This window comes from Astatotilapia calliptera, chromosome 4 (assembly GCF_964374335.1).
Source record: "Astatotilapia calliptera chromosome 4, fAstCal68.1, whole genome shotgun sequence".
Classification (NCBI taxonomy): Eukaryota; Metazoa; Chordata; class Actinopteri; order Cichliformes; family Cichlidae; genus Astatotilapia; species Astatotilapia calliptera.
This window is the reverse complement of record NC_137425.1, coordinates 33,590,395-33,616,947: the sequence shown is the minus strand read 5'-3', so window position 1 is coordinate 33,616,947 and position 26,553 is coordinate 33,590,395. Positions and strand designations below refer to the sequence as shown.

Below are 26,553 nucleotides of genomic sequence, written 5' to 3'. Positions count from 1 at the left end.
TTACACAGAGTTTCTCTCTGATTTCTCAGACTTTTTATCTGATTTAGTGCTCAGCTCAAATAAAATAATTATTGTGGGTGATTTTAACATCCATGTAGATGCTAAGAATGACAGCCTCAACATGGCATTTAATCTGTTATTAGACTCAATTGGCTTCTCTCAAAATGTAAAAGAACCCACCCACCACTTTAATCACACTCTAGATCTTGTTTTTAACATATGGCATAGAAACTGAACATTTAACAGTGTTTCCTGAAAACCCTCTCCTGTCTGATCATTTCCTGATAACATTTACATTTACAATAATTGATTACACAGCAGTGGAGAGTAGACTTTATCACAGATGTCTTTCTGAAAGCGCTGTAACTATGTTTAAGAATGTAATCCACCCACTGTTATCATCTTCAATGACCTGTACCAACACAGAGCAGAGCAGCTATCTGAACGCTACCCCAACAGAGGTCAATTATCTTGTTAATAATAATTTTACCTCCTCACTACATATGACTCTGGATACTGTAGCTCCTGTGAAAACTAAGGTTTCAGATCAGAAGTACCTGACTCTGTGGTATAATTCTCAAACACGTAGCCTAAAGCAGATGACTCGTAATCTGGAGAGGAAATGGCGTGTCACAAATTTAGAGGATCATCATAATTGGAGAAATATTTTGCTGATTTATAAGAAAGCCCCCCCAAAGCCAGAACATCTTACTATTCATCACTGATTGAAGAAAATAAGAACAACCCCAGGTTTCTCTTCAGCTCTGTAGCCAGGCTGACAAACAATCAGAGCACTTTTGAGCCAACCATCGTTAACTAGTAATGACTTCATGAACTTCTTCACAAATAAAATTCTTATCATTAGAGAAAAAATTACCAATAATCATCCCACAGATGTAGTATTATCTACAGCTACTTTTAGTACCGTTGATGTTAAGTTACTCTTTTTCTCCAATTGATCTTTCTGAGTTAACTTCTATAATTATTTCCTCCAAACCTCCGTGTCTTTTAGACCCCATTCCTACAAAACTGCTCAAAGAAGTCCTGCCATTAATTAATGCTTCAATCTTAAATATGATCAACCTATCTCTAATAATCGGCTATGTACCACAGGCCTTCAAGCTGGCTGTAGTTAAACCTTTACTCAAAAAGCCATCTCTAGACCCAGCAGTCTTAGCTAATTATAGGCCAATCTCCAACCTTCCTTTCATATCAAAAATCCTTGAAAGAGTAGTTGTCAAACAGCTAACAGATCATCTGCAGAGGAATGGTTTATTTGAAGAGTTTCAGTCAGGTTTCAGAGCTTATCACAGCACAGAAACAGCTTTAGTGAAGGTTACAAATGATCTTCTTATGGCCTCTGACAGTGGACTCATCTCTGTGCTTGTCCTGCTAGGCCTTAGTGCAGCGTTCGATACTGTTGACCATAATATCCTATTAGAGCGATTAGAGCATGCTGTAGGTATTACAGGTACTGCACTCCAGTGGTTTGTATCATATCTATCTAATAGACTACAATTTGTTCATGTAAATGGAGAGTCCTCTTCACCCACTAAGGTCAATTATGGGGTTCCACAGGGTTCAGTGCTAGGACCAATTCTGTTTACATTATACATGCTTCCCCTAGGCAGTATCATTAGAAGACATAGCATACATTTTCACTGCTATGCAGATGACACGCAGCTCTGTCCATGAAGCCAGATAACACACACCAATTAGTTAAAGTGCAGGAATGTCTTAAAGACATAAAGACCTGGATGGCCGCTAACTTTCTGCTTCTTAATTCAGATCAAACTGAGGTTATTGTACTCGGCCCTGAAAATCTTAGAAATATGGTATCTAAGCAGATTCTTACCCTGGATGGCATTACCTTGGCCTCCAGTTATACTGTGAGGAACCTTGGAGTCATTTTTGACCAAGACATGTCCTTCAATGCACATATTAAACAAATATGTAAGCCTGCTTTCTTTCATTTGTGCAACATCTCTAAAGTTAGAAATATCCTGTCTCTTAGTGACGCTGAAAAACTAGTTCATGCATTTATTACTTCCAGGCTGGACTACTGTAATTCATTATTATCAGAATGTCCTAAAAACTCCCTGAAAAGCCTTCAGCTAATCCAAAATGCTGCAGCAAGAGTACTGACAGGGACTAGAAAGAGAGAGCAGATTTCTCCTGTTTTGGCTTCCCTTCATTGGCTTCCTGTTAAATCCAGAATTAAATTCAAAATTCTACTCCTCACATACAAGGTCTTAAATAACCAGGCCCCATCTTATCTTAATGACCTTGTAGTACCATATCACCCTATTAGAGCACTTCGCTCTCACTCTGCAGGCCTACTTGTTGTTCCTAGAGTATTTAAAAGTAGAATGGGAGGCAGAGCCTTCAGTTTTCAGGCCCCTTTTCTGTGGAACCAGCTTCCAGTTTGGATTTGGGAGACAGACACTATCTCTACTTTCAAGATTAGGCTTAAAACGTTCCTTTTAGCTGAAGCATATAGTTAGGGCTGGACCAGGTGACCATGAATCCTCCCTTAGTTATGCTGCAATAGATGTAGGCTGCCGGGGGATTCCCATGATGCATTGAGTTTTTCCTTTCCAGTCACCTTTATAACTCAGTATGTGTTAATAGACCTCTCTGCATTGAATCATATCTGTTATTAACCTCTGTCTCTCTTCCACAGCATGTCTTTCATCCTGTTTTCCTTCTCTCACCCCAACCAGTCGCAACAGATGGCCGCCCCTCCCTGAGCCTGGTTCTGCCGGAGGTTTCTTCCTGTTAAAAGGGAGTTTTTCCTTTCCACTGTTGCCAAAGCGCTTGCTCATAGGGGGTCATACAGTATGATTGTTGGGTTTTTCTCTGTACCTATGAAGCGCCTTGAGGCGACTTTTTTTGTTATTTGGTGCTATATAAATAAAATTGAATTGAAATTGAATTGTACTTCTGTATACTGTGACATTTACAGTTGCTTAGTTAATTAAGTGACTTAATTACTCACTTTTATTTACTAATTGAATTACTAAATGAAGCTGGAATTGTGCATTCTGCAGTTTTTAATAGTAAGTTGAATTTAAAATATAATTAATAAAGTGTTGACTTTTTTCATCAATTCTTGTAGATACACAGAGTCGAGACTGAGCCTGATGATCATACTGAATCAGATGACAGCGGCAGGAATCTCCAAGTTCAACTGCGGATTGCAGATGCAATTATATTAATTCAGATTAATATAAACTCTTCAAGGGTCAAAATCTGCACACACATCATTCTGCATAGTGAAGGTCAGACAATTTGTGCATTGATCTTGAGAAGTAAGACTCATTAATTAATAGTAATATAATTAGACAAATGTTGAAACTTTATATTTCGATACATTTTGTCAACAACAAAAGAAACCAAGCTGTGCAGGCACTGATAACTGAACCTAAAGACCTTCATTTTTGTCAAGATTTGCCTGATTTAACTGTTGTTACCCTTGTTTAGAGTTCACCTTAATATGTATAAAAATGTGAAAAGATTTTGATGTGTGTTAGAATGATTGTTTAATTGGCAAGGTTTGAACGAACAATTTTCAGAAGCCTCAAAATTCATCTGTTACTATTCCACGAATGTTTCAAATAAATTTCACCTCCATTTCAACATTGAATACGACTGTGGACATAAGAGCTAAAAGATGCTGTCCACGCATGTGTCCGCTAAGCCCCAGAAGGGTATAACCTGGGTCAAATGTGTTATTGTGTCTGACACACCTACAATATGAGGACTCGCAGAGTGACGTCACTGAAAGTGTGTTTAAAGTGTGTTAAGTTCCAAAACTGGCCAGTAGGCGGTGAAACTGAAAGTGAGCAAAAACGCTAAACACACTTAAACACACTTTTTCATAAAATTGTGATGTTTCAGGACTTCCGAGATTTTTGGTTTGGGAGCATGTTGGGAGCCTCTAGAACACTTTAGAAGGCTCAGAAAAATGAGGACCTCAAAAATGTCCTCATTTTTCTGAGCGTCCTCATTTTGTGAGTGTGTTATCATAAAATTGTCCTAAGATGTCATGAAAACAAGTACACACACACACACACACACACACACACACACACACACACACACACACCGTCTCTCATTCTTCTTCATCAATCTCTTACGCTCCAGACGTTCCCCCTTTGACACCCTTCTCCTTTCACTTCATCACTCATCCCTCTGTTCCTTCCTCTCTCCGCTCTCTTTCTAATCTTGTCTTCACTTCCCTCTGTTCTTCCGTGATCTCTCCCCTCGTAGCCCTCACCCTTTTTCTCCTGATTTCACACAAAACAGGGTAAGCCACTTTGGTAGAGGTAGCATCAGGTGTGACAAAAATCACCAAATACAAGTATAATAAAGGTTGAAAGGGGGAAAAAAATCTTGAGAAGAATAGGAGGATGATCATGAGGAGGATGAGGAGCCGCGGGAGAGGCAGGGAGACCCTTGCAAACCTGGCAGTGAACGATGGAAGGAGGGTAACTTGATAAAAAATTGATGTCACAAAGCTGGCTCAAGACTTGACTGATCGTTGGCTCAATGTATGTGCACATTGTTGTGTGCATTTGTAACAAATCACACACATAGGCTATTATATTACAGATTACTGTAGCACCTACCACACTTTACATTCATCTAAAGGTTTGTAAAATGGAAACAAGCTATTTCCTCATTCCCCGTGTTTCTCAAAAGGCACAGTCGTGTAACTCTGAGTAAAACCTTTGCATCCACCCTCTGTAGTACGGGCTCAGCATGTGTCTGATGACAGTGCCCAGTTCCCATTCTCGTGAAGGCTTCAGTTAAACAACCAAAGCAGCCTCACATACAAACACAATCTCTCTCACACACATGCTGGTTTTTATTGCTCAAAAATGTCCCATGTTTTCTATATCCTCTTCATTTCAATCAGAATGTGTTTCGGAGTGGTCAAACTCTGCCCTCTGGTGACTGTAACACTAAACTGCACTGATTACTGATAAATTGCGTGCTTGCAGTGTGTGTTTGAACAAGATGCCAACAAACCATTCTCCAAACTGCTTTCACCGTGTGTGTGTGTGTGTGTGTGTGTGTGTGTGTGTGTGTGTACCTTATAGGTAGGTTTTGTCAATGCGCAACATAGAGTAACTAAACTTTACAGTTGTGATCAATACAGGGCTGAGTTTATATGGGACTGTTATTGTAGCACAACTATCTGTGCCCAAACGCTGGGGACACTGCCAATCTGAAAGCGCTGCAAAGCCTGGGAAGTAGGTCCAGAGGAAGCTGCAGCGCCCTCTGGTGGATGTTAAAGGATGTGAATTGTATTTTGCCTTTTTTGTAGTTACTCTACGTAATATTTCAATTTCAATAAGGAGTTAAAAAGTGGATCTTTCGTGTACTTGTGTTCAGATATGTGGTAGATTTCTAATCGAAGCACCACAGGAAAGTGGCCATGCAAAAGGCAAACTTTGGATATCTTCGGTAATCTATTAATAATGGGATAATAGACACAACGACAGTACTTCTCTCATGGTTCAAAAAACAAAACAAAAGAAAGAAAAAGAAAAAATGAACACTTGGAGAATTTCTAGTTTCCATAATTGGTATAATTTAAATCCAGTCTGATAAGGGCTGATGGTTTTGGTTTCCACTGACTGTTGTTATGTCATTTTCTTCTCATTGAACATACATTCACCGTGTCCTTAGGTACATCTTGCGAGTACCGGGTCCGCCTTTTCCCTTCAGAACTCCTTTAAGTCTTCACGGCATAGATTCAACAAGGTGCTGGAAAACATCCCTAAGAGACTTTGGTCCATATTGACATGAAAGTCATGACCTGGCCGGTGAGTGTTTAGGTCAGTAAGCATTTCCAACTTGAATATTTTCTTCATGAGCCCAATGTAATTATTAAGCGTTCTGGACTTTGTGCTTATAGTTTGATACAAACGGACACACACTGCATCCACGCCACAGGTGTTACTAAACGTTTAAAACGCTTTGTTCTCTGTAGGTACAGAATTGAAATCATTACACAGCTTGATTTACAGACTGTCATACAAAAACAGCTGCTGCTTAAAAAGGTCTGTGGGTGCTCACTATTGTAGCAGTTGCCGTGACCCAATCACAAGATTGATTCTTTTGTTTATTTTAATTGATTTGCAACAAAACCATGTTATTTAACTACCAGTTCGTTAATGTTATTGTCACATTTCAGATAATATAAACTAAATTTTACAATAACATGAAGTTTTCTGACTTTAACCTGTTGTAGCTCTAATTGGCCATATTTTCATAATAATTGTCCCATGTGGACACGCTGACTGTGTAGATAGAAACCCCATAGCTTGCCATAGTCACGGAGCAGAGCACGTGAACGCGAGATCTCTGGCGGAGCTTTCCTCGCCGCACCACCAACTTGTCACCAAAGATGGCGAGTTGCTGAATGCTCATGGATACACACATTTCTCGGCTAGTTGTTATCTTACCCGAAACGCCAACTTTAAAAACAAATTAACTGTTTAGCGAGCAGCTGTTTCTCCGTTTGAAGCACCTCTGACCCAGCGTCAGTCGCCGCTACCATGCAGATCACACTTAAAACGCTGCAGCAGCAGACTATTCAGATTGAGATAGACCCCGAACAAACGGTGAGTGGCTATAGCTAACGTGCTTTAAGCTAACAGTGCTAGCTGCGGGACCTGTGTTTTGGCTTTGCGTGAAGACCCGACAGCTTTCCATTCATTTATATTACACATTAAAGAACGACTAACAATTAGACTCGACTGGAGGTTTCGCAATAGTCGCACACGTTACAAAGAGGCAACCCACAAGAAACCGCAAAACAACGCGACGCCTCACTTCTGTGATGAGTTAGCGTTAGCAAGCTAGCTAGCAGAGTAGCCCATTATCAAAGTCATAGCGACACAGTTTTAAACGACTTTTTTCATCATTTAAATATTGTTTCGCGGGTGTGGCTACTACTCTTTGTTAAAGGGTGATATGGGTTAGGATTTAAATCTAATATTTTTTGATGAACGCAAGCTGTGGACTACGCTCGTGATTGCTAATGCTAACGCCTATGACACTGCCAATTGCGATTAGCTTCACTCAGAAACTGACTCTTTCTATTAGCATGTCCTCACATCCGAAGGTGTAGTTGCAGGGCCCATTGTTAAGTGATATATTATAATGAAATAGTACGAGCATACTCTCAGTGGATATAATTCTTGTGACATTCCAAAATTTAGTTTTTAGTAAACACGTAATAGACCAGGTGTGAAATAGACCACTGCATTTTATAGCATTAGGATCCCTAACTTTAAAGCTGAAGTCAGCTAGGATGACTCCCTGCTTTGTAATGACTTGAAGGAAAGCCGGCCATCTAATATTAAACCTCTGGTATTACAAGCACTGGAAGACATGTCATGGATAATAATGAGTCCTGGGGTGGTTTTTGTTTCTTGTTTTGTTATTATTATTAGGTGAAGGCCTTGAAAGAGAAGATAGAAGCAGAAAGGGGAAAAGACAACTTTCCTGTGTCCGGGCAGAAGCTGATATATGCCGGGAAAATTTTGCAAGATGACACACCAATTAAGGACTACAAAATTGATGAGAAGAACTTTGTTGTAGTGATGGTGTCCAAGGTGAGATCCTAATTAATACTTGTGGCTGGCATCAGTGTATTTGGCTTCTTTTCTTGTTAAACAGATTTAACAATATGTTGATAGTCTAATAGCACTTTTTTTTTTTAAATAAACAAAAGGCTAAGCCTGCAGTTGCAGCCTCACCATCAGTCTCAGAAGCACCCAAACCCCCAGTACAGGACTCTGGCTCCACATCAACAGCTGCCCCGACTACAAACCCAACTCCAGCCCCAGCCCCTGCCCCTGCAGCTGTCCCCATTCCTAGCGGGGAGGCCAAAGAGGAGTCAAGTGCCGTAGCCACAGAACCACAACAACCAGCTAGGTACACTCTCTCTATTACTAAAGCTGTTTTTCTGCACTGCCAGCTGAACTCGTGTAGACACTACTAAGTGGAGATAATTGTATGATCTGGACAGCTCGGACATTAAACAGCCTTTAACCAGCCAGTGTCATATTATAGAGTCTGTCTGGTTTCTGAATGCACCTAATTTGTGCCAGTGTGAGAAGAGTGTAGGCAAAGTCACAGCTAGCAATTGAACATCCTGTGTCCTGCCTCCTGCTCTTTTCAGGCCTGCATCAGAGCCAGCTCTGCACATTCTTAACTATTTTATAGGAAAATGTGTCAAAGTGTAATAATTCCAATAGCTTTAAACATGGCAAATATTGCCTGTGATAATTGGCCATGCTGATCATTAACGTTTACTCTGATAAAGGAGAAAACTGGATGATGTCACTACATCATATTTTCCAGAATGTAAGTGAGAAATGTTTAGAGCTGTAAGAACTGTGCATTAATTAAGTGATTGGTGGGAAATTACAATCATAAATTAGTCATTTCTTTTTCCTTTTTTAAATTCTCCAAGCTGATATGCCATTGATTAATGCTTCTGTTTATCATGTTAAGTGGATATCTGTCTGGTTGTAGACATACAGCCGACCGTCTTTGGTTGTTAGAAACCAGTCGGCGCGATTAATCAATAATGAAAACAACTGTAGGTATTACATTTTAGTAATAAAACATATTATAGGACTTGTTCAAGTCAATATCACAGCTGATAACTTTTAAGATATGAATAGGGAGGGTTTTAACCCGAGCACACAACTCATAACTGGAGTGCTTCCCATGCACACACTCTTGGTTGGGCTGCCTCATCTGGTGACTAAAATAAAATTCTATTTATCAATTTAAGAGAATCACCATCAAATATAGAAATTCTCTTAGAGTGAGATTTGTAGTGGAAATCAATCCTGTCTTTTTTTTGGTCAAAGATCAGCTGCAGATAACTAGCGAGCCATCCCCTTTTCTGTCTCGTGTCATCCTGTGTTTTCCTGTACGTCATTCAGCTGCTTAGAATCTAAATCTGTGGGATCTGCTCTTAGGCTTCATGTTTGTCAATAAGTTGGCTAAATTACAAACCAAAATGTTATGCTTTGTATTTAGCAGGCATACCTTGGAAAAAGATGTGCATGATTAGTCTGTAATAAAACCATTTTAAACATTTCCAGTGTGTCTGAGCAGGAGTTGACCTGCTTGTATGTACTGGACTCATGTATAGTTAAATCTACATACTTACAATGGCTTTGAATAAACTGTTCAACAGAGTTGCAGCTGCCCAACTATCTGTGTACCACTAATTATTACCGTTACTTACTATGCACCATTATGTGGTATAATAAATAATTTAGCATCATAACTCATTTAGTGATTTGAAAAGCTTTTTAACTAGGACTTCCACTTGGGAGTGAGTTGCCAGCAGCAACGATGGCAAGAAAAAAAGCTACAGTTAGCCTAGCTACAACTGGTATTGGAATCTGGTAGCATCAAATTTATACTGTTATCTGATAATTCAATTAAAAAAAGGTTTGCTAGAAAGATCGCCTCCCTGTGCTTTGGGTTAATTAGCTGGCATAGACACTGTAGTTCAAGTCTAGTGTTTATGCCTGAAATCAGGCAAACAAGTTTTAGCTAATGTTACCCAAAAGAAATCCTAAGCTCGACCTGACTGAGCCATACAGTTGGTTGTATGGGCATTAAAACCAGCTTTTAGTTATGCTCATCATGTTAGCTTACCTGCTTAGTCAGTCAGTTTAATGCAGCAGCCTCCTGACTAATCTGAACTTGCTCTATCTCCAGTGTTGTTGGTGATAAAATTGTCTGAAGTTACACCAGAGTTTGTGTTTTTTGAGTTTTGTGAAATTTGTGGTTGTTTGAGAAATGTCCGCTTGTTGACGTTACGTGATCAGCGGACTCTCTTGGCTAATTGCTAATGCTGTGAGGAAGGTTAAGAAAGGCCAAGCGTATAGGAGTGAATATTATATTTTAGACTTTCTGTGGGGCATCAAGTCCACAGGCTTTTAGAAGCAACTGAGGTTTTGTTGTTCGTGTTTGTTTTGTTGTTGTTTTTTGTAAATGTGTTTTAATCCAGTTTAACCATTGCCTGTATGATTTTGTTTGTTTTGTTTTTTTGTTAATTGGATGGAACAGATGTTGATCACCAAGCTCACCTCCATCACCATTGCCTGGTGCCTCTCTCAGCACAGCCTCCGTTCACATGAAATCACAGGAAACCTGTCTAATGTATATTTTTTCCCTCGCTCCAACTTTCTTTTTTGTAGCTCCAGTGGTGGAAGTCAGGGCCTGGATGCATCCTCGACGCTGGGTAGGTAAAGCAAGCTATCAGACTTACATCGCAGGATCGGATAAAAGCAGCTGGCGCCTGTCTTAATGAAATAGCTTTATTTAAAAAGTAGCTGTTAAAAGTGAACTGTACAGAGACAGACAATAGCCTGTGTTGTGTAACGCTTACATGAACTACCAGAAGCTGTTACTGTTGTAAAAGTGGGACTTAACTGGCTGCAGTGTGCTACATGCCATTTCTATATTTAGGCTCTGACAAACGCAAGCCGCCTCTTGTTGTGCCTATGAGTAACGGGGGATTCCCATTATAAGAGAGGGGAGTGTATGCGTAAAGTGATTCTGTTTAAATCATGTTGTAATAAAAAGTTTGCTGAGATTCTATTTCAGTGTTTTCATGGTAAAAGCTCGGAGTCTGAAAGTTGTCTCGATTGTACAAAGTGGATTTAATTTGTCAGTACGATAAATGTTTGATGAAATTTCAGAGGATATTTTTTTTTAAATGTGTTGATTTGCAAACAAGCATACCATGTTTGTTTCAAACGTTTACATGTGCCCTTTCAGTGACCGGAGCGGAGTATGAGGCGATGCTGACGGAGATCATGTCTATGGGCTATGAAAGGGAGAGAGTTGTGGCTGCGCTACGGGCCAGTTTCAACAACCCCCACAGAGCCGTGGAGTACCTTCTTACTGTACGTCACACACATCAAGGGGAGGGCGTTATAACACGAGCTAGTCAAGGTGGTGGGCGTCACTCTCCACAATGCATACTGCATGAAAACACAGTAGCTGCATTGCTGCTGCTGGTGATGCTGAGACACTAGGGAGATGTTTGCATACAGAGATGAGTGATTCAGCCACAGTAGCCATAAGTGCGGCTAAAATGGCTTTCATCTGTTTCTGTGTGTATAGGAGACTCACTCTCAGGTGTTTGCAGCACAGACAGACATGTTGGTCTTTTAACAGAGCATTTCTGCAAATATTAGTTACAGTAAGCTCTAATTTAACAGACCAACAGACAGAAATACTCATCCTTCACATGGGCTCAGGAAAAGTATTGAGGTTTTGCAAACATGTGACCAATAACCAGTTTGGACTCATGGTGACAGTGGGAGCAGTCACACAGGCCTAGAGACTATCTGGCAACCACTGGTACTGAGGGAAAATGTTGCTGAAGCCCGTCAAACAGGCCTGCACACTGGTCAGTCACCTCTTGGCAACCACCTGTCCCTCGGGAAAGACAAGTATTCATTGAGTGGTCAGTAGCACATAGCTGCTGTCCTAGTGTGAATGAAAGTGACAGACGTGTACACAAGTGCTGTTCAGCTGCTCTTGGAGCTGTTTTGAATCTGTGCAACATAAACCTGAAGCGGAGACAGTTTGCCTTCAAAGTGAAAGTTGCTCCTTTGGAAACATGTTGCTGGAGCGCTTAGGAACAGCTCTGACTGTACAGGCCATCGTTCTCCGTCTCTGGTTTGCGTCAGTTTCTCACGTTGTGCTGCTGCTCAGCTTGTAGAGTATTTGGAGACATCCAGCAACCACACATTTCCCTAGCAACTGGTTTGCATTATGTCCAATATGGCAGATAAATCTCAAGCATGATGTCAAATAAAAACTTCAATGTTTTGATTATGTTTTTATTCTTTTAAAAAAATGTAGCATTTGATTTATGAGTGAAAACATAGGATGTCGATGTACTTTCTAACTGGCAAGAAATAATAGATGATTTTAACTGCCAAACATGTCTTTGAATATCTACTATTGGTTGTGGCTGTTAGCTGTTGTGTTGATGTTGTGGTATATAAAGAGTGAAATATGCCTGTGTGCCACAGAGCGTGGCTATTGCAGAATGACCGTATGACCGTAGACTTTAATGGTCTTAGCCTGCTTAAATGTCTGTGGGTGTGATTGACAGTTGTATTGTTGTTTGCAGGGTATCCCTAGCAGCCCAGTCCAGGAGAGTAATCCCCCAGCGCAGGCTCCCACATCTGGAACCACAGAAGCTCCGTCTGTACCAGAAGGTAGGGCATCCGACTCGCTGTGATCCAAACACAAACATGGTGTCAAGTGTGTTTGTGCATCTCTGGCAGCTGTGTGACAAACAGCACAGTCACTGGCACTGTGTAAGCTTTGATTTTAAAAGGTAGAAAAAACACGTCTCGCGTCAAAAATACGATTTTTTCCAGAGCGCTGGAATGTGTGACTGCTGCAGGGGTGTAGACACAGCTACACTTAATAACTGTCACTGCAAGATGACTCATCGTGACTCAGTAGTGGCTAAGCGGTTCTCCACCACAGGCTTGTATGAAGTGTTGTTAAACCTGTTAGGTGGCATCAAACCTGCACGTCCATCACATCACTGCAGACTTGCAGCTCACCTGTAGCCTCTTTCTGATTTCCAGTTAGTTTACCAGGAGACTCATCGTGGATCTGCATGCATGGATAGAAATACACTCTTTACTATGCAGCCTGTTCCAAGGCTGTAACAGCTTGTTTGGGATTATGGGAGAAGTCATTAGTTACAAACATAATGTAAAGCTGTACGTACTGACTTGTGGCATCGCTTCATGTTTAATGTTTAATAATACATCAAGGGTTCAGTGTTTGATAGATCGTGTACATTTCTGCATGCTGTGGAGGAGGTTGAGTGGAAGAAGGTTTTTGGTAATAATTGTAAGACTGGAAAAGATGACCTTTAAAAATCAGTAACTATATTACATCATCTAACAAAAAGATTCCTCAGTTCATTGTGGGGGGGCTGGGTGACTTGTACACAGTCGTCCATCTTCAGATCCTCAAAAATAATTAGACAAATGACTTAGTTTGATGGCCCAATGAGGCCTGTGACTACATGACAGCTAGAGCAGATGCAAGATTTGAATTAAAAGCCACTGGTGGTGTGCAGAGCTGGTGGTGTGCAGAGCTGGTGGTGTGCAGAGCTGGTGGTGTGCAGAGGCAAAACTAGAGTGGTGTTAAAATGACATCACGGTCCTTGTGGACATGAATGCATGCAGCACAGCTGTTCAGTCTTTGCTATCAAAGAATAAGTGATTAGCTGTTTGAGCTGGTCGTGCTGCAGTCATAGTGTGCAACATTGTTGATGTAACTAATCCCAAACACACACATGGGTCACAGCTGCAGGCTCGCACAAGTTTCCTGGTGGAAATGTTGAAAGAGGACAAAACTCTCACTGTTGCTCATTCTTTTTGTGCTCTAGGAGAGAACCCGCTTGCATTCCTGCGCACTCAGCCCCAGTTCCTGCACATGAGACAGGCCATCCAGCAGAACCCCGCCCTGCTTCCCGCTCTCCTCCAGCAGCTAGGCCGGGAGAATCCTCAGCTTCTACAGGTACCACAGCCTGTCCGAGTCCTCCTGCTGCTCGTCTCTGTGAGAAGCTTTTTAAATTCTTCTTTTTTTCCTCTCCCAACTAGCAAATCAGTCAGCATCAGGAGCTGTTTATCCAGATGTTGAACGAACCAGTGGGAGAGGGGGGAGATGCACCAGAGGTTGGAGAGATGGGGGCAGCAGGGGAGGAAGGCGCGCCTGTCAACTACATCCAGGTTACACCTCAGGAGAAGGAAGCCATTGAAAGGGTGAGCGAAGAGTAAAGGCTAAACATCGGCACTTTCTTTAATTAAAAAAAGGCGGTTGGTTTTAAACGCCCATCTTCCTCTTCTCCTTCCTCTGCTCTTCCATGACTTCCAACGGAGCAGTTAAAAGCGTTGGGTTTCCCTGAGGCGCTGGTCATTCAGGCCTACTTTGCCTGCGAGAAGAACGAGAACCTGGCGGCCAACTTTCTCCTCAACCAGGGACTGGAAGACGACTGAACGGCAGAGGGTCACTGCCTTCCTGCTCCTCCCTCCTACCCTTCACCCCTCTTCTTCAGCTCAGCATAAAGACTGCACCCCCAGATTTTACTGTACAACCTCAGCTCATCCCAAACAGGAGGGGGGGAAGCCAGTGACGGGAGAAGGATGGAGGGGGGTGGGAGAAGAGGGGTGGCGGGGCAGGGGGATGGGAAGGGGAGACGGGGGAGGGTTTAGGTTTCGGAGGGATTACAAGTACACAAGGTCGACGGTTGTGTGCAGGAAGGTCGGGGCGGTTTTAAAGAAGAAAAAAAAAGTGGAAGAATTATGAAATCCACGTGAATTCCAATGGAATGTGTGGGGTTTGTTTAGGGGAGATCTATAATTTGATTTTAGACGCGCTTTGTGAACATTCGGGTGGGGGGGAGGGGCGGGGCAGTGAGAGTGTGTGCTCGTGTCTGCGTGTGTGTCCACGTATGCCTGTGCAGATGGATGCGATACAGTTAAGCTGAAAAAGTAATCGATCTGGCATTCTCTAAGTTTGTTAATGCTGTAGCCGCGATTGTAAGGAAGCACGTTACCCCTCACCGCACGTAATCTGTGTGCGAGCCTGTTTGTGTGTCTGTGCGTGTGTGTATAAACTGCTCGTGTGTTGGAAGCTAACAGTGGAGGAACAACATAGATGGACTGGTTCTTGCTGCCCCCCTTGTTTTCTCTGTCTGACGTGACGTTGCTGGGAACCATCGGCCCACATGAGAACTAAACTGACAAATGAGTATCTGCTTTTCCTGTTCCTCACTTTGTGCTGCCCAGTCAGGAGTCCCTGCAAACACTGTGCCCGCCCGCTCAAACATCTGAGGGTTTTATGTGCGCTGATAGCTTCTTGTGCCAATTAACACTACTCGTAAACATCTGTGGTGTTCTCCGTAAGAACACGGCTTTAATTTGTGGTGGCAGGTGTGCGTGCCGAGGATTAGCAGTGCCAGGTCACCATCATCGCTTTGCATCGCTTCATACTCATGAGGCTTTAAGCTTTCGAAGAGACAAACGTCTAAATTGACAATCATGAAGGAAAAAAAACCTACAATAATCACGAGGAATGAATGACCTAATGCAGCGAATTTATATGTTAAAGAATTTCACTCACAGACTTTCAGAGAAGACTGCGTCATCTAAAGCGTTAATTAGCAGAGCTTTGTAGCCACCTCTTCTTTTTCTAACAGGTTGCATCAGAGTAGACTTGTTATGCTTTTCCTTTATTCTGTCATATTTATGTAGTGTTAAAATTATGGAATAATAAACATAGCAACGAGTTTCAACTAACGATCCATGTGTATATACACATGAGGCAGGTGTCTGACTGCTTTAAATGATCACTTTCAGGCAGTTTTTCTTCTCTTGGCTCTGTATGATGTCACAGAGAGGGGCGTCCCCACCCACCTGCTGCTCAGATCTTCTGTTTCTTGGGGGAAACTTGAGTCTAGTTTAAGATGAGGATTATTTTGAGCTGCGAGTCTTCCGTCGCCTCTCTAGCAGAGTCCAAGAATAAAAATGCAGTGCTAAAAGTGAGCATGATAGTTCCTCTTTAAGAACAAGTGAACTCGTTGTCTGATTACTACCTACAGTGACATGTCTGGGTGTTTACAAAAGTTTCTTTTTTAAAATTTGAGTTTCCTTCTAAATCAGCTTTCGGACACTAAAAAATGAAAGGAAAGGTCTGGAAATCAAATAAGCCTTCAGCTTCCTCGTGGAGCAGATGACCTGTAATCATCCTGGTCTGTGGCAAACTGAATTTAAAGTGATGTGGCTAAATAGGAGCGTGAATAAAGCAGAGATTCAGTTATGCTAAATTCACTCCGGCATTGTCTGAATGTTGTGACACGGAGTCTGAGAGGGCCACGCAGAGAAACATGCTGCTGTTCCCTTTATAGTCTGATTAGCTAGCCTCCTGTTACCGTGTGTAATGTGTAGTTATCATTAAGAACAAAAACCCACTGAAGTTGAGTCAAACTCACTTGAGATGTTGGTCCTTGCACACCTGCCGTCGATCATAAGGCCGTGCTCTTACTTTGCAGTAGTGTTGATCAACACGGAGGCGCGCACGGGTTGGATTGAAGGCTACCAGTGCACACAGAGCAGCTAATGAGGAGCAATGTGAGGAACAGATCTGATCCATCGTCACCATCATACCCACCGTATGTGCACACGGGCTCATGACCCACTACAGATTACTGTTTTGAAGCTTTGCTGACCCGGGCCCTGTTCTTCACACGTGTGGGGTGACTAAAACCAGCTACATGCTGCTATCAGGCTAAAACAGAGCAAATTGTCGCACAGTTAATTTCATCTGAAAGCATTCTGAGGACTGATAACCTCGGATGAAGTTCTCAGTGCGTGGAGCTGGAGCCGGAACTCCAATCAGCACAGTAGCTTTCAAATAGTTCTGCAGGTTAATTTAGGATTTTTAGTGTTTAAGAAGATACATTGTCATTCTGATGTCTATCTTTTAATGGGTTGTGCGTTCTTTTTGGGTTTTTTGTCATGCGTAGATACAGTTAAGATTAAAGATGCAGTTATGGATTTTATTAAGACATTTGGATCAGAAAATGAGTGCAAAAGTGGGATTCCACAACTCTGGCTTCAAAGAACCGAAACAGTCCAGGTCTCGTATCAAATTATCAGCTAACCTTGAACGACTTGAGGCGTCCACACGCGGAGAACGGGGCCCCGGTTTGTGGTGTGTGAGGTGGGGATGTGTGGAAACCTTGATGCGGGTCTGCAAGGAGACGGTAACTGTTAACTGCAGTCTCATCCTGTGTGTGCGTGAGGGCAGTTTATACTGACAGCTGTCCTACAGCATCAACATGATCTTAGACTATGCTGTGCTACATTAAATATCAGCAGTCTTTCAGGCCTCTGACTCTGTGTGTCATTTGCATCAGCATGGATCGCACTCGCTGCGCGCATCATGCACTCACCTGGTCAGGAGGTGCCTCCTAGTGGTTAAATATGCTCCATACTACAGCCAATACTGAATTTATTGATAGTTTTCACATAAAACATGTTGGATTGTGAGGGTGAACTGAAATGTTGTTGACAACCACAAGACCTGAGGAATGTCAGCGGGACGGGAAAAGAACAGTGGTAGAAAGGATGAACACTCATGTTCTCACACTTAATCATGTCATATATGTCCTCTTAATCCACTAAATAGTTAATGTTAATCACAACACCCACTGAAATAGAAATGATTAAGCTCATTCACCCTACTTTGTACAGTGCACTTGAAAAATGGCAAAAATCATATTTTGCGTGGTTGGATCTGAGAGTGAGACAAAACATTTTTCCGAGTATCCAGCTTATTCAAAGCGACGCTTAAACGGAAACAGGCTGCTTTACAGCTGATCAAAAGTTAGGAAGTTGTAAGACCACACCTCAAAAAACCCTGCAAACACCCCAAATCAAAACTCAAAGTTCCAACTCAGTAATGAGTAGCTGCATCGTTATTGTTGATCACTTCAAAATTTTGTTGCGGCAAGCTTGATGCAAGTGTTTCCATGAGGTGAGTGGGAACATTTCTCCAAGTGGTGAAGACGGCTGCACGAATGGCATCTGCTGTCTGGAACTCTTTTCCATTTTTGTAAACCTCCGTTGCCATCAATCCATCAAAGCTTCTCAATTGGCTTTAGATCAGGGGAACACGCAGGATGGTCCTTAAAAAAATTCCAACTAACTGTCTTGGTGCGTCCCACCTTAGCAGTGATAGCCTGCTGCTTATGCAGTTCATGTTCAAAAGGAAAAGGTGCCTTTGCAATCAGAACGTCACGACACTGATACCTGACAGAAAATGACACTGAATCCACATTTTTGCACAGATTTGGTCCTCTAAAGGTGTGTAGTCCTAAACAAGATAAACTGCATCTCTCCACAGACGACAACAATTCACAAACATCTTGATAGTTAACGGCTCATTTATCAACACTTCTTTATCGCCTCTCGATGCAGGACTTGCCATAGTAGTGCATCGTTAGGTGGAAGTTTTCATTCACCTGTTTTGAGTCACTCACATTTAACGTTGACCAAAACTGTAAATATTCATTTATTAATGAATACTCACATAAGTGCTGAAGCATCAGACCAAGTAGTATGATGGGTCGTCTTTATGTCCAGATTTCTTCAGTTCTATGTGATTTTACTGTGTTCCTCAAGTGTGGCATTATACTCAGTCAACTGCTCAGAAAATAAAGGCAACTCTCGGTCATCACAGTACAAAATACAGTCAGTTAAGTGTCAAGGACACCAATCTCCCCAGTTAGAAATCAGAAACCATTTCATTTCACCTCCTTTGGTGTAAATGAAAGTGACACCAGGTGCACACGCCCATGAAGGGAATGCTTTTGCTGGTTCTGAACACAAACCATTGGCGCTCTTTTGACCCCTCCTCACTGATTTTGCTCTAGTTTTGTTTGGTTTTTTGGCTAAACTTCTACAGTCCTCTGCTGAACGTTCAGCTCCTCCAAGGTAAGCCTATGGCAACCAGGTCTGCAGTTTCTCCCAGTTGTGAGAGTGTGGGGAGGATACCAGGAGACAGGGTGTTACTTAAGAAGAGCTGGACAGGAGATCATAGTAGAAGATCATCAGCTCAGCTGCAGGACCGGTATCTGCTCCTTTATGCGGGGAAGTACAGGAGCACTGCCAGAGCTCTACAGTATCACCTCCAACAGGATACTCGTGCATGTTAGATTAGATGGATTTGATAAAACTTGATCAATCCCTCGGGTGGGTTCCTCTGTAATGTAATGTTCTGTTATGTTTGTGGTCAGAGTGTCAGAAACATACTGCCTGCGGGTGGCCCAAGGGCCCAACAGCCTTTACTGGGACCTGTGCTCATAGGTCCCCAGACCTAAATCCAACTGAGAACCTCTGTGATGTAGTGTATCCATCTGATGGTGCCACAGACTGTGGCTATATACCTGTATTTAAAAGTAGTGGCAGTATCAAAGAATTAGGTGGTAGTAACAAGAGATGGACCGATCCGATATGCTGATCTGATATAGGGGAGAAAAAAAAGTAATCCGATCCATTAAATATCACAAAAGCACCTCACAAAACTTGGCGTAACCCAGGTAGTGACCTTAGCACGCCGGAGCAGTATGCGTCACGTGGTAGTTGTGTGCGAGACCTGTCGGGGGTCTGGAGTTCACACTGAAAGCATCTGGAGCCTCGCTATGTGCTGCCAAGGTAGGCATCGCAGACAGAATGTGTTTCCCTGCGTCGGGACCACACGCTGGGCTTTCCGAATCACAGACAGACTCCCACATTCTTGATTTTTAGTTGACAAACACTTCTTATAACGACGAACTACTCCTGAAACCTTGGAGGTTTTAGCTCTTTATACAATAAAGTTACAGGAGGATAAAAATAATTATCAGGCCAAATCTCCTTGGTTTGGTAAAATAATCCCGTCTGATGCTGCGTGAGAACGATAAATACATCATTTTCTGTTGTAACCCTCAAACTGAATGGTAATGTAACAACACTTTTTCACGTCTTCACAAACAAAACAAACACTTTTTTCATACTTGTGTTAAGTTTGTATAGAAATTACACAAAATTCTGTCTCAGGTTAAATGTGATAGAAACAGCTTACACTGGCACTCATCTTGCTAAAAGAGGAGCGTCGTGAGAAGCTGTGTTTGCACATATTTGCACTGCTTTCCACTCTGGATGTCTATTTATGTATAAAAGGGTCCATTCTACAACCTGCTTTTTTTCCAAGTTGTCGAATATAAACATTATTTTGTGCTGATATTGCAACTTCTTTTTTTCAGAGCCAAAGACTTTTTGAAACCTGTATAAAATTTTAAATTATTTTTTGAATATTACTTTAAACACTTAAAGTTCTGCTAAGAGTTTAAATAACAAGATCAGTATTGCTGAACTGAAATATTTTGGGTGCAGTGTATAGAATAGAATACAAGTGTAATAGAATAGCTTTAGTGTTTTGTCTTTTAAAATTTTAGGATGAACTTATACGAAATCCAGCAAGATACTAAACATCTTTTTATTGATTATAAACATAGACTATATCAGATTCATATCGGTATCGGCAGCTATACAAATTTATGAGATCGGTATTGGACGTTAACAAAGTGGTATCATGCCATCTCTAGTAGTAACACATCAATTAAATCAGTATTTGTATTTTAAACTGAAGCCCAGTTCGAGCTGGAACAGCGTGTTAGTAAATCTGACCCGACTCTTACAAAATGTTTGGAAAACGTCTCCGACCTCTGCAAACATCTTCCTGTTGAGTTCATGGGCTCAGTCCTAGAACAGCTCTGTGAATTTTGGTTGTTACCCAATTCATACTACAGTAGGAATTTGTTACCCAGCATCACATCTGGTCACATCTGGTTTCCAAAAACCTGCCTACCCCTCGGCCTCCTAGTAGATGCATGTGTGGCTTCCCTCAGCTCATCAGTCCCAGCAGGCAGTTACAGCGTTTCTGTCCAGAGTGCTTCTCCTCTTGCAGCGCTGACGAGGACACGGTAACAAAGACAGGCGACACAGGCAGGATACAGTCAAGAACATCCTTTTATTCAATCAACTGTTTTTTTATTATTATTATGGAAAAGAAACTGTAATTAACACATGCATTTCACCATGGGCTCTGGGAGGTGTGTCTGAGGATGGGACGGCTCTGACAGAGGGGAAGGAGGGGGAGGGGCACTTGTGGTGGGCGGGGTTAGTCTAGCTTGGGAGCTCAGTCACTAAATCGCTAAACAGCATCCTTAAAACAGTGATAGAAACTGAGCGAGGAAAACGTAAAAGTGAAACATGCTGACGGTTGGGCCACAGGGTCCGACTGGGCTCTTGAACGGTGCAGGCGTCGGATACTGCAGACGCCCGCCTCTCGACTAAAGCGCGCACACGCTCACGCACACGCTCACGCACACACACACACGCGCACTCGCTCTGCTGTGTGACCTGTTTGTCTCTGATATGGCTTCTCAGCTATGGCGCTTTCACTCGTCAAGGCTTCGCTGATAATACTGCTGCTGGCTTCATTCGCTTAATGCAAAAAAAAAGACATCTAAACGTTGCATATACTTTTTTTTTCTTCCTCGATTTTGCTGGTGGAGCCTCACGGTGCTTACATCTAATGTTTACAGGATTTGGAACCGCATGGTGGATAGTGATGGATCGATAAGTCACATTTTGTAAGGATTGTGCTGAATCTCAGTCTCTGTGCTGTGGCACCGCTCTGTTTTTAAGGTGCTTTGAGTCATTTTTCATGGTTTTTTCTTCTCTTTACAAGAGCTATTCTCATTCACTCGTTCTCAAGATGCATAACCAGGTCACGATGCATCGTCCATCAAGACGAAATAATAAAAAAATTTCAAATTCAATTACAAAACAGAAACAAGGAAACCTGCAAACGAACAAACCTGCCTGCGCTAGCAGTCCTGCTGGTCACCACCCTCGCCTAAAGCCCAGTATCACATTCCTCGTGCTTTTATCCCTCCACCTTTCTTTCTTTTTCTCATCCTGTGCCCTTGTCCTCAGCACAGCCCAGAGCCCTGTGGTGTAACTTGTTCACTTACATTAGCTGTTTGAATGGAGAAGCTGAAGAAGATGGGTATGGTAATACAATGTGAAGCGTACAGACAAGAATAACATGTGAGCTAACTGCATTCTGCTCAGACAACAAAAGAAAAAAACCTTTGCGTATTCTTCTTCTTTTTTTTTAACCCCGCCGTTCAGAGAAAAGGGAGAAAAGGAAGGAAGTGGGAGAAGGGTACGCGGCTACAGACTACTCCAGTGTCCAAGTTAGACAGACGACAAGATACAGAGGAAGAGAAGCAAGACAGAAAATATTCTTTTTTTTTTTGTTTTTAGGTTTTGTCTTTTTTTTTTTACGTCTTTTCTTAATAATTCAACAATAAAAAGAGGAACTAAATCACACCAATTTCCTTTAGTACTATGTATACTGCTTGAAAAAGCTCTGAAGAATAGGAAGAGAAAGATACAGAAGAAGCATGAAGGAGGGGACTTTTTTTGAGATGGGCACTCAGGATTACAAGATGGAATCTGTGAACAAAAGGCACTTTTTAGGGACAACCTTTAAAGATGCTCTGAGTCTATAACACTACATCACCAAACAAATATTTATAATCATTTACAGCGGGGAAGGGGATTGGGGGAGGATGGTGGTGTGTGTGTGTGTGTGTGTGCATGTGTGTGTGGAGGGTTGGGATAGGGGGGTAGGGTTCACATTGTTGGTAAATTGATGACAGCACCCCCCCCCCCCCCAGCCAGACAGAGGCCGCTGATTCCCTCTTTCTTTCTTTCTTTCTTTCTTTCTTTCTTTCTTTCTTGTTTAAACAAGTAGACATTTACATTAAAAAACCAAAATAAAAGAAACATTTTCTTTAATTTCTATGGACGTCATCATCGGTGGTTTGGACTGGGGAATCCGTACTTGTGCATCTCCCAAAAATGGGGAAGATCTTGTCTTTGTCCCACGCTAGATGTGTTGGACATAACATGATGGAGAAGAAAAGAAAGAAAAGAAACAAGATCTGACGTGATTTTCATTTTTTCCCTGTTTGTTTGTCCTGCAGTGGCGATAAAGTTCGGGGAGGAAAAATGCCTTTTGTCCTACAATGAACCTCTCACCCCCCCGCCCCCCTCCCTCGGTAAATACAAAAAGAGAAATAGAATAACGCACACTTTCCTAAAATTTGCTTTTTATGATAACACTTAGTTCTTGTTTATTATTATTTATGTATAATAGAGACTGAATGTACTTTATTCTTTTACGAAAGCACCAGTTGTCATAGTGATATATATTTTTCGAGTTGCAAAATTGTTCCTTCAGCCCTCCCATGGTTTTTGAAAACAAATGAATAGAAATGAAGTTTTTAAAAATGAACAAAAAAATGTAAAATAATTTCCCCAAACTTACTTACAAAGACTGGGATTTTTTTTCTCGCTGCTCTCATATTTAGAGTCCCGGAGCAGGTGGACTTTAAAACAAACAAAAGCCCCTCCCCCCCAAAAAAGATAAAACAAAGAAAAAAGAAGAGGGTTTCCCTCTTTCTGTGTGACACCCTCAAACAATCGCTAACAAACAAACACAATTCCTCTACCAAGGCATTGCACATGGCTCAATCAACATACATCATTTAGTTTCAAGAACAATACTTCCCATCAAGACACGAAAGAAAACAACAAAACCTAATCTGCTTTATCTTTTAACCTCAACTACGTCATCATCACTTGTTGTCTATGTATCTACTGTTGCGTTTGCCGTCCTTTAGCTTTATGTCCTGTAACGCGGGTGCGAGCGGGTTTACAAACTGGTACTTTAGCTCAAATCAGCTTTTTCTGTGTGTGTGGTTTTTTTCTGAGATGCATCCTATGACTGTGCGATGTACGCCATGCTTCAAAAAATAACTAGACTGCCACAGAGCTTATCTTGCAAATAAAAAAAGTATATATCTATAAATATATATGTGTATTATATATAAAGATGCTTGTGATTATCTAGTGAGCTGTCAACGTGTTTTTTTCTCCCCCTACTGACATAAATGTTTTTTCCACCATTCACTATAGCTTATATGTGAGAAAAAGAACCTGAATTCATGTTTGACAAATTGCATAATGGGAATACAGAGGCACTTCCATAGATTAGAAAAGAAATCACCTTTAGCCGTCGTTAATGTCTTACTCAGCGGAGCTAGATCTCTCTACGAAGCTGATGAGATGATCGCCATCGATTGGCCAGCTATGTCGCGCTTTTCCCTGCAGTGAAGAACGTGGCCAGGCAGTCCAGTTATTTTGTGAGGTTGGATGGGTGATTAGCTTTTTAGTAGGGCTAAATTTGTGTGCTGATTCTTTATATAGTTCTAGATAATGATTGAAAGCATAAAGGCCTCCTCAGATTGTCTATCTTTAAGACTTCCCTTTGAATTGAGTCGGGCACGGGGGACGTGTTAGTAGTGAGTGGTCTTCGTAAGTCTGTGTGGAGTTTTTTTTTAAAGAAGTGGCGATCTGTGCTCTACAAGTGTGATTCCATCCCAGTAATACATCCACTGATTTGCAATACTAAGTGGTGGTCGATCTATTGTAACCATTACAAAAAAAAGTCTGATAAGGTTGGCTGGCATGATTGTATTAGTGCAGTTTTTTGATCTATAAGGGCTCTTCCATTCACCGTAGCTCAGTGGGAGTGCTGGTGCGTGTGTGTGCGTGTAAGTGTGTGTTGTGGGAATGCTATATCCAACACTACCAAGCAGCCTTTACCTGATCCTGTGCACCGGCGTTTAAACGGGCACACCCGTGATCCGTCCTACTGCTAAGCCTCGGCTCTCGTCCCCTCTCCAAAAACAGCCAGATATGTCACATATTCATTTTGCTCCGCAGTGTGGCCCCCTCTGCTCTTGGAGCAGCGGCTTGTCTGGGAGTGTAAACAACAGGGTAAACTTTAGGGAGACAGAAAGAAGAGCTACTCTCTCCTTAACTCTGGGTCCCATCTTCAGCAACCTTCCCTCCTCAGATCTGTTTTCTATCACTCGTACATCCCCACCAGCAGCCACTAGCTGTACCTGGATCCAAATAGTAGGCGCGACTATTTTGTCTTCTTTCCCTGACCGTTATGGCCGAGCAGGCGATCTCCCAGAAAAATAAGCTTCCTGTGATTGTCAAAACCCTGCATCGTGTTGTTCTACAGGAGACGTTCATCTGGAAAATATGCTTGTTCGATGGGTCACCTTCACATGAAGCAGCTAGGTGGCTCTGTTCAAAGGTAACGAGGGTCCCCGCATTCGTGTGAATCTTACTGCCTTCACCCCAAACAGTCGCCGAGGTTTCCTGGTTCTGCTGGAGGTTTCTTCCTGTTAAAGGGGAGTTCTTCCTTGCCAGTGTCACCAAGCACTTGCTCACAGGGGTCATGCGATTACTGGGGTTTTCTCTGTATCATTGCAGGGTCTTTGCCTTAAAATATTCAGCACCTTGAGGCAATTGGCATTGCGATTTGGCGTTATATAAATAAAATTAAATAAAATTGAATTAGTCAGGGTAGTTCCAATGTACTAGAATCAGGATAAAAGCAAAGTGAAGTGTCAACTAAGGAAATATACGCTCCACCTCTGGTGGAAAGTGAGGCTAGAGCGGAAGTGCTGAAAACCTGGGCTTTTTCTAATGGCCAGCAGGGGGCGACTCCTGTTTGCAAAATCTGATTGTATCCAAGTCTATGAGGAAACGATCCTCCGTATCACTTTCTGACCTCAAGAAGTACTTTTGTAATGAATTCATGGTCTCAATCGCTAAACTGACGTCTTCATTGATATAAACTCTGAATTTCTAGTGAAGCAGTCATGCTTTTGCATGTGGCTGCCCTGTGTTCCTGGGTTTTAAGTCAAAGCCACAGTTAGCTTATGATGTCCAACTGCCAAAAAGCTCGACTTAACATATACAATCAACACTAGTTACCTAGTGGATTACTTTCAAATGCTTTGTTCTTTCTAGGATTCTCACAGTAACGGTGTTTTCACAGGACACTGCATTGCAAAGCTACAAAACGCCTGAGCTGCCGTCTAAACCGTCGCAGAGTTGATTTCAACATTCCTAAAAAAATGACCAAACGGGTTTCGGGTCTAAACCCTCTTAAAACTGCTCATATTCTGCACGGATACGTCGATATAAAATCATCATATAATCAAAACGGTCACTGGGGGTGCAGGTTTGGTGGTTTTATTAACTTTGGACAGAACCAAGCCAGCTAACCTCAGCTAAGCCAACCAGCTGTAGCGGTATCAATCAACTCATCTCAACTCCCTGGAAAAAGAAGCAAATAAGCATATTTCCCAAATGTTTTTGCAAGCGCTACTTGATCTGGGTAAGCTAACCACCCTGTCTCCACTGCTTCAACATACCGCTTCTGACTGTGTTTCTCTTTAAGGTGCTGTCATTCAAATACAAAACAATTATAAAATAGTACAAATCCAAAAGAGGAATAAATTCAAATAAGAGAACACACGAGAGATAATAAAATCATTCATCTACATTACATAAGGGCAAATTGGGAACCAATAGCTGCTGCCTGTAGCTGTGAAGCTGTCAGTAATTATATAGTCACACTGCGATTTTCAGTGTGTGTGTGTGTGTGTGTGTGCGCACAATGTTTGGATATCTAATTAAGGTAGAAAGACTTCACTGGGCTTAAAAAAATAAGAATGAAATAACACAACACCACCACCTATAAATACTACAACCTAAATGTGAGACTGGGCACGTGTGTGTGTGTGTGTGTGTTTTCATACATGCTGTGGTCATGGCACAGACTGAGTGATTGTTCTGAATGTGGGGAGACATGAGAGTGAGTGGAGGCCAATGATCTGTCGAACTGAAAGATGGGGGCTGAGGACTTGTGAAGGCTTCTTGTACCTCAGGTTTGTTTCCTCTTTAAAACTTT

The 26,553-nt window shown here is 42.0% G+C and overlaps 1 protein-coding gene across 1 annotated transcript; it reads left to right on the top strand.

Annotated features, from left to right (window-relative positions):
• The first annotated feature begins 6,323 nt into the window (after positions 1 to 6,323).
• On the top strand, positions 6,324 to 14,105 carry rad23aa (RAD23 homolog A, nucleotide excision repair protein a). Its single transcript, XM_026161592.2, has 9 exons — positions 6,324 to 6,635; positions 7,470 to 7,631; positions 7,751 to 7,953; positions 10,248 to 10,291; positions 10,831 to 10,958; positions 12,200 to 12,287; positions 13,484 to 13,614; positions 13,698 to 13,859; positions 13,980 to 14,105. Exons 1-9 carry the CDS (start codon positions 6,570 to 6,572, stop codon positions 14,091 to 14,093), a joined length of 1,098 nt encoding a protein of 365 aa, XP_026017377.1. The 5' UTR covers positions 6,324 to 6,569; the 3' UTR covers positions 14,094 to 14,105.
• The last annotated feature ends 12,448 nt before the right edge of the window (positions 14,106 to 26,553 follow it).

Coding starts and splice junctions, on each gene's coding strand:
- rad23aa (XM_026161592.2), top strand. CDS start 6,570: ATGCAGATCACACTTAAAACGCTGCAGCAGCAGACTATTCAGATTGAG. Junction 12,288..13,483: donor AGCTCCGTCTGTACCAGAAG/GTAGGGCATCCG, acceptor TTTGTGCTCTAG/GAGAGAACCCGCTTGCATTC. Junction 13,615..13,697: donor AGAATCCTCAGCTTCTACAG/GTACCACAGCCT, acceptor TCTCCCAACTAG/CAAATCAGTCAGCATCAGGA.